The sequence below is a fragment of the Limulus polyphemus genome, unplaced genomic scaffold (genome assembly GCF_000517525.1).
Source record: "Limulus polyphemus unplaced genomic scaffold, Limulus_polyphemus-2.1.2 Scaffold873, whole genome shotgun sequence".
NCBI lineage: Eukaryota > Metazoa > Arthropoda > Merostomata > Xiphosura > Limulidae > Limulus > Limulus polyphemus.
In genome coordinates, this window is record NW_013666483.1 from 69,014 (window position 1) to 76,874 (window position 7,861).

The 7,861-nt window shown below is 33.2% G+C and overlaps 1 protein-coding gene across 1 annotated transcript in view; it reads right to left on the reverse strand.

Moving 5' to 3' along the window:
* Nucleotides 1–7,282, reverse strand: part of LOC106460976 (serine protease 30-like) — a 10,780-nt gene extending 3,498 nt beyond the window's left edge. The window contains exons 1-7 of the mRNA XM_022387766.1: nucleotides 7,169–7,282; nucleotides 6,082–6,233; nucleotides 5,588–5,825; nucleotides 4,409–4,519; nucleotides 3,818–4,031; nucleotides 2,691–2,826; nucleotides 993–1,149 (exon numbers count right to left, since the gene is read on the reverse strand). Coding sequence (XP_022243474.1) covers nucleotides 993–1,149; nucleotides 2,691–2,826; nucleotides 3,818–4,031; nucleotides 4,409–4,519; nucleotides 5,588–5,825; nucleotides 6,082–6,233; nucleotides 7,169–7,226 — 1,066 coding nt within the window. The 5' untranslated portion in view covers nucleotides 7,227–7,282. The remainder of the gene's footprint in view (nucleotides 1–992; nucleotides 1,150–2,690; nucleotides 2,827–3,817; nucleotides 4,032–4,408; nucleotides 4,520–5,587; nucleotides 5,826–6,081; nucleotides 6,234–7,168) is intronic.
* Nucleotides 7,283–7,861: the final 579 nt, after the last annotated feature.

Genomic DNA, 7,861 nt, shown 5'->3' on the forward strand with positions numbered 1-7,861 from the left:
AATATTATTTTCTAAATCTGCGTAGCTGAATTATAGAAAATCCGTTATTAAAAACAACAAAAACAGCTGTTATGAAGTTTAAATTCTCAGGCCTGTGTAATTTACTAGTATGTATTAAATTTTATTTAGGTGACAAATTTTACATTTTACATAATATCCTCAACATGCATTTTATTTTTACAGAAACAATTAGTTCTGATAATGTTCAAATAAACTTATAAAAAATAACTTCACTAACAAAGATACTCTTAAAAAGAGAAATCCGATCCGTTTAGTTCCTAATCTTTGATATCTATAGGAATATGTAGAAATCGTTGCAAGTTTAATATTCTAAAAATATTAAAACTGCAGCTATTTCTGCGTATTTGTCATAATTAAAGTTGCTTGTTTTTGTGACTGGCTGTACTCCACTAGTAGCAAGCAGAACGTTACAGATGTAGGTGGAAAGTCTCCCTACACCTTGTTTTAATTGAAAAAAGGTTGGTAAAAAAATTATTCGGCTAGCCAGTAGACCAAATAAAACAGTACCCCAGTGAGACAGTGATAAGTTTACGAATTTACAATGCTAAAATCCGCGGTTCGATTCCTCGCGATGAACATAACAGGTAGCTCGGTGGGACCTTGCTCTAAAACAAAGAAGCTAAATAAAACAACAAAGAATAAAATATGGAATTTTAATTTTCACGAAGTCAGAATGAAATAGGAACAGTATCGTTATGCACCCATCACTTAATTTCTCATTTAATATTTGAAGCGAAGTGTATTGTGGGATTAATTTCCATATTACACGAGTTTGCATCTAGTCTCTCATTTTTAAAATTATAAATGAAATGTTCAATTATTTATATCAGTTAAGAAAATTGTGGGCTCCCCAAATCTACCGAATGCAATAAACATGGGTTGTCATGTTTTAGTACAGTGCTTTGTAGGAAGCAAAGCAATCTCTATAGCTAGGTAAATTTACACAAGCCAATGAATATGCAATAACTTACCACGTGTTTCACCCCACCCAGTGACGTGACAGAAAGTACCAGGTTTCATTCTCAGACTTCTTCGAGGTAAGCATACGGGCTGGATGTAATCTGAGATTGTGACTTTGGCATTTAACTTGATAAGGGCGATGTCATTTTCTTTACGATTTGCATGATCCTACTCGGGAATTATACAAACTAGTAAAATAAAACATACTTTGATATTTCTTTACAAAAAAAAACACAAACAAACTGAAATTCACTAATAATATCGATGAAAAAAGGTAAAATTAGTAAAGTATTAGGATAATTTGTTTTATTTATTTATTTTTTTTTTTTTTACATTGACACATCATCATAATAATTTCCTAAGCTGGAAAAATGCTATATATTTTAGCAGTATAAATTACTGTTTCCTGTTTAACAACAAAACAAAAAACAGCTTTGTGGTTAGGGCACTCGACTCGCAATCTGCGGGTTCGATTCCCTGTCACACCAAACATGCTCACCCTTTCAGCCGTGGGGGCGGTTATAATGTGACGGTCAATCCACCATTCATTGGTAAAAGAGTTGGCGGTGGGTGGTGATGACTAGCTGCCTTCCCACTAGTCTTACACTGCTAAATTAAGGACGGCTAGCGCAGATAGCCCTCGTGTAACTTTGCACGAAATTCAAAAACAAACAATCTTCTTTTTTTAAAATTTGCATTTAATTTCTTACAAAATTAATATTTTCATGAGTGTGATTTTAGGTACTCTTTATATATAGGTATATATATCTTGAAATCATATACTATTAACTTATTTATTTAGTGCACAGATTATTAATAAGGAAAACAAGTTATCTCTTTTTTTATTATAAAAAGATACGAAAATTGAAGCTATAAATTGTTTTTGTATAAAGCATAAAGAACTCTCTTGTTCGACTCTCAGATAATAAAAATAATATACAGCTTCTAACCACAAAGGTTAGAGGTGTTAACTTCCCGGAATACATCCCTTCTTGGATATGCGCTAAGTTTCCGAACTTACAATGCTAAAATTCGGGGTTCGATTCACCACAGTGGATAGTGCAAATAGCTTATTGTGTAACATTTTACTAACAAGCAATGCAGAAAACTCTAAGTTTAAGGTAATTTTTAAATCTCGTAACAGTTCGCAAATCTACACAATAGGCTACTGCGCTATGCCCACCTTGTGGAATTTCAGCCCCAGATTCTAGCGTTGTAAATCCGGAAACTTATTATTGATACATCAGGTGACTGCAATAGATTGTAGAATATGTTTGAGTACTGAAATGGTATACTTATGCAGTGTAAGAACATCAAATGTGACTGTATAATTATATACTGTAGCCATGTTAGGGCTCCTTAGTGGCACAGTGGTATGTCTGCGGACGTACAACGCTAGAAACCGGGTTTCGATACCCATGGTAGACAGCGCACAGATAGTCCTTTGCGTAGCTTTGTACTTAACTTCAAATAAAACCATGTTGGTAATTAAAGGTCTAAGAACCAGTTATAAAAACACTCGAAATAAAATTCATATTATATTAAAGAAACATAACAATAAATTATTGGAGAAATATACAAAAACTCAAAACGTATTTGGAAAATTCATATCCGAAACTAAAATTAACAAATCTATTATTTATGTGGTCATATATTTTTATTATTGAAAATGCCTTTCCAATACGACATTATTTGAAGAAAAAACTTACAGGGTTATCAGAGACCATAGGTAAGTAATCAGGATGGATAAACATTTTGTCAATGTAACGCTGTTGTTCTGTGTCATCCTTTTCCAGTTCTCTATGTTTACCAAAATGTACCGTCCAAAGTGTGTTGTTCAATCGTCTGGAACAAACATTAAATTCCGAACTTATAAATATTAATCGAAAATATTTGGTAAGGGTTTCCATGATATGCATATATACATTTGTATGTTTATACTTATTAGGGCTTACCCAGAGGCGCATTTAGTGTATGTGGGGTCCTGGGCCAGATGGGATTGTGAGGCGGCAGTAAAAAAATAAAATAATTCTAAAATCTGTCAAAATGTAATTATAATCATTTTTTACATAAAAATCACATGTTTCACATATTTTAACTATTAATAAAAATCATATTTTATCTACGTATTGTGTTGGCGCACTATCTTTTGTTGCTGGGTCTATGTATTATTGGTTTGTCAGCATCAATGCAAATGGCGGTTTATGTTAAACTTTCCTGTTTCATTCTAAATAAATAAAAAATTCTTATTTTTATATATTATTGTTCTTATGAAATATATTTTTATTAAACCTGCGGGTCCTTGGGCCATGGCCCAATTGCCCCCCCCCCCTAAATAAGGCCCTGGGGCTACCATAACTTAAAGATCTTATGTACAGGATGACACAAAAATTGCGCACCGCTGTATTTCGAATTCTCGACTCCACTTTTTTTTAAGTCAAGTCTGAGCCTAACTCTTTTTTGTTGTTGTTACATTAGTTGTCATAAGTTACGTAAAAACATATTACAGTGATCCTATTATGACATTATGTTGCCATATCAACGATGCATAGTTCAAACAGGTAAGTGTAACGGCAGGTATAAAAAAAAACAATAATGGCGATGGAAAACTTTTGCACCATCATCCTGTATGTGTATAGAGAACGTTTTTTTATTTGTTTTTGAAGCTATATAAGTCAGCAAACTTACCGCTGAGCCACTGGGGGCTTTGGAAAAATAATAATTAAGTAAACTGAATAGTAACAAGCGATCTAGGTGTATTATGTTATATATTGACAATAAAAAATAGCGCAAAAGCTTTACAGATTGATATTTAAGTCTGATAAATATTTCCTACCTTTTAAAACAGTGGGCGGCTGTGAGAGCCCATTGTTCATTAATTAGAACTGCCCCACATGTGTGACCATATGGCTCTTCATGTGGCAACCTAAGAGCACCCTGCCAAGGCCAACTTCCTGGAACAGCTGGTTTGCCTCCAATAATTCGATCGTTTCCGAGGATAGGCGATATCTCGGGTCTCCCGCACTTTTGTGGACGTTGCAGAGGATATCCTTGGACAAAAACAAATATGTTCAAATGTTGATATAAAAACTGAAATCTGCTCATGATTAAAAATGCAGTGATAATCTAACTAAATGTTGTATTCAAATGTCACATCTACAAACTGTAATATCTACGACGTTGTAAGACAATAGCACAATAGATAGTTCTGACACGATACGAGTACTATATGAATTGTTAGAACATTCTACGCCTGGAATTAACAAGAATTATTCAATCCATATGTACAGATTGACAGTCCTTACCAAAACCCAATATTATCTGACTTTAAATAATTTTACCTCAAGAGTAAAAAATGACAAATTATACATCATAATTCGGTACTTTTCTGATACTTTTGTATAAGTATATAAACACTTTAACATACCGCATGATTCTTCGTCACTTCCGTCACCGCAGTCATCTTTAGTGTCACAAATGTGGTCATGTGACACGCAATAGCCATTTCGACACGTTAGCTCGTGAGCATCGCAGGTCACTGTTGGAATCGAAAGAAAAATTACTCATGTTGACTGTTAAGGTCGAGATCAGCTTTTATCAATCCGTTGATCGTCAGAATAAGTGAAAGAGTGGAAAACAAACAGTGAAAATAGACGAGCATTTCAGGCCCGTACGTAGAATGTTTGAAGGGAGGGGGAGTCTAATTGGTGAGATCAAAAGCCAACACATAAGATGTGAAGCATAATCAACAAGCTAATGCTACGGGGGGTCTGGGGCATGCCCCCCAAACAACTTGTAAAAAAATAGGTGCTATGATATTGAATCTGGAAGCAATTTTGCATGGCTGTTCACATAAAATCCACAAACATCCAAAACGTTAAACACCATAAACAGCTGCGCTATAGCTGTATAAGCATAATTTATTTACAAGATCGTGCAAGTACTTATATTTATCTACTTAGTGAGTGAGATGTTTTTTGTGTGTTTTTAGCGCTAAAGCTATTGTCACTGGTTTTTGACTGATCATCAGTGTTTACAAATGAATCCTGAGTCAGGAAAAGGTTGAGAACCACTGTTCCAGATAAAAAATTCAACAAATGTATGAGAAAGGGTATTGTGGAACTCAAATGCATTACAATGATGAATATATTTTGTTTGATTGTATTTTATAATTCGCACAAAACTACTGAAGAGTTATATACGCATAGCCATCCCTAATTTTGAACTGATACACTACAAGATTAAGGTAGTTAATTAATATTACTCACCACCAACTCTTAGAACCTTATCTGACCGAATAGTGGGACTTGAGCGACATTTGATCGTATATCGTGCTCACGTTTTTAAAAGTGCGGATTGCCTTTTTTAATAACCCTCTGATTAGCTTTATTTTATAAATATACGTTCTAATTCGTTTTTGTTTGTTTTTTAATCTAGTAAATGGTTTTTGGTTCAGGGATATTTGCTTAAGGTATAATTGAAAGATTACATAAGCATGTCTTATATTAATAGTCACTAAAAGCTTTAACAGTAAAAATAAAATGAGGATACTTCATATAATCTTATCGTTTAACTCTTGTATTTAAATCAGAATAAAAGAACATACCTGGAGCGTTAATTTCTTGAAATGAAAGTTTAAACCCTGGGAAACTGCGGATATTATTACTGTGAAAGGTAATATGAAGCGCAGAACCAGAGGATTTTAGTGGACGAGGCAAAGAAAAGCCACAAAATCGACCAATGAAAGGTGACTCCTTGGAATTCCCATCAAAAATCGTCAAAGCGTCGAAAAAACATTGTATAGAGAATTCTACCAGGAACTCTTCGAACGTCAACTGGATGAGCTAAAAATTATAATTATAGACAAATACATTAAATGGAGTTTTTCACATATTAAATAAAAGTTTACGACGATTTTTAAACTTCAATTACGTTTATTATAAATTGCAGACTAACCATTGATTATGTCCACGTTTTTATTAACATTAATATTCTGATTGCATTATTCTAATAATTTCGTTTATCATTTTTAATGTCATAAAAATCGTTTGTTTTAAACCACTTTTAACAAGAATTTCGATATAAAAACATTAAGTTTACCTTTGTAGGTGGAGCTAAGATAGTCCAAGAGCAAGTGAGGTTGAATGGATAACGGGTAAATCCGTCATACCCTGGACTTGTGATGATACCTTCAGGTCCTTTTAGTACTTGCGGTTGGTTAACCCCACATGAGATGTTTTCCTCGCTACACTCTAATAAGCAGAATAAATAATCTAGAATTTTCGCTTTCTGCGCATACCCATCTCCAGTTTTGAGTTGATAGGCTAACGGCATCCACCGCCGACTCTTAGGTTACTCTAATCGAATATTAGGCTCTGACCGTCAATCTTATAGCACAATTAACGAACCTAAAGTGCGCGCTCGTTTTAGTGACAATGGAATGCGAACCATGGATTTTTGGATTCACAGTCCGGACACCTTAACTAGTAGAGCACCCTAGTCCTGTTATGAAGTAAAACGTTCAAACATCTAAATATAATGACATTTTAGTTTATTAATTTCCTAAAAACGTTAATATAGTGGAAAAGAACAGAATGTAAAATATTCAACATAGCTTGCTTGAAATTTAACTGCAAATCAAGTAACCAATTAAAATTATGAGGACTCATGACTCCCATTGTTCGATTCATTTTCAAATTATACCAAATATGGTTACTCCAATAATCCAAAGACCCTAAAGAGGTGTAGTATACATGCCTAAAACATTTTATTATGAAAATTTGTATTTTAAGACCTAATAAAGAGAAATATATACGTAATTTAATTCTTATTTCTAGTTCTAATACATACATCTACTAACAGTTAAACAAACAGCGACTATAGCTTCGCGTTATAATTGATAGCCTAATATAAATGTTTATTAATATCATATATTCAGTCTTTTTCTCGGGAATTTTTAAATTTGGTTGTCATCATTAAGCATGTATATTTATACATATATATATTCAGTACGCAAATTATATAATTATTTATGAGATTTAATAACGATAATGAAAACTAGAAACCTAGTTTTATCTCTCATTTATATGATGGCATTAATGTGTACTAGGAAACATGTTGTATAATGAAAATAAACAAATCTTATAATTGCTTTCAATTTTCAATCAAAATAACATGTAATTCGTACCTGTATAGTCGTTGAAAATAGCTAGTAGTAAAACAATTTGAAGCTTAACCACCTGCATTTTTAGACAATGAAAAGAACCGCAAGAAACCTACTACACGTAGAATAAGATAACTTTGTACAGATACATATTTTCCTGTTATATATGAGTAGGCTAGAATCTTTTTTTTTTATCTTTTTAGTTTCATGGTAAGGTCGTTAAAGATACTGCTTGATATCATGAAAAGATCCTGTTGGCTATAATTATAATTAAACCACGTGGAAAATTTCTCACGGTATGACATTCAAAAATTGTATAAGGTAATAAGTATGTTCACCATTCCACGACTTTTAGAAACAAAACAAAAAACGTATCTTTAAAATCCTTTTCAATGTAAACTGCTGGAAGCTTCCGGCAACGAGTCCAAATTCATATTTAAAGTGTTATTACAAGCAGCCGTGAACTAATAGTCTATCTAAAGCTAAATGATATCTTAACCAAAAGTTATAATAAAAACATAAAAAGAATAAAAATGTGCGAGAAGGAAGAAACTTGCACAAAAGTTTTTCTGGAGATTTTTTGCTGATGAAATGACTAGTGTCGCCAGTAACACTCGCTTTGGAGAAACGACGCTATTGTTTTCAGTATATTGTTCCGTCTCCGTTTGTTAATTGATTTTCCGTAACTTCGTTCGGACGAAACTTTAGCGACACAAG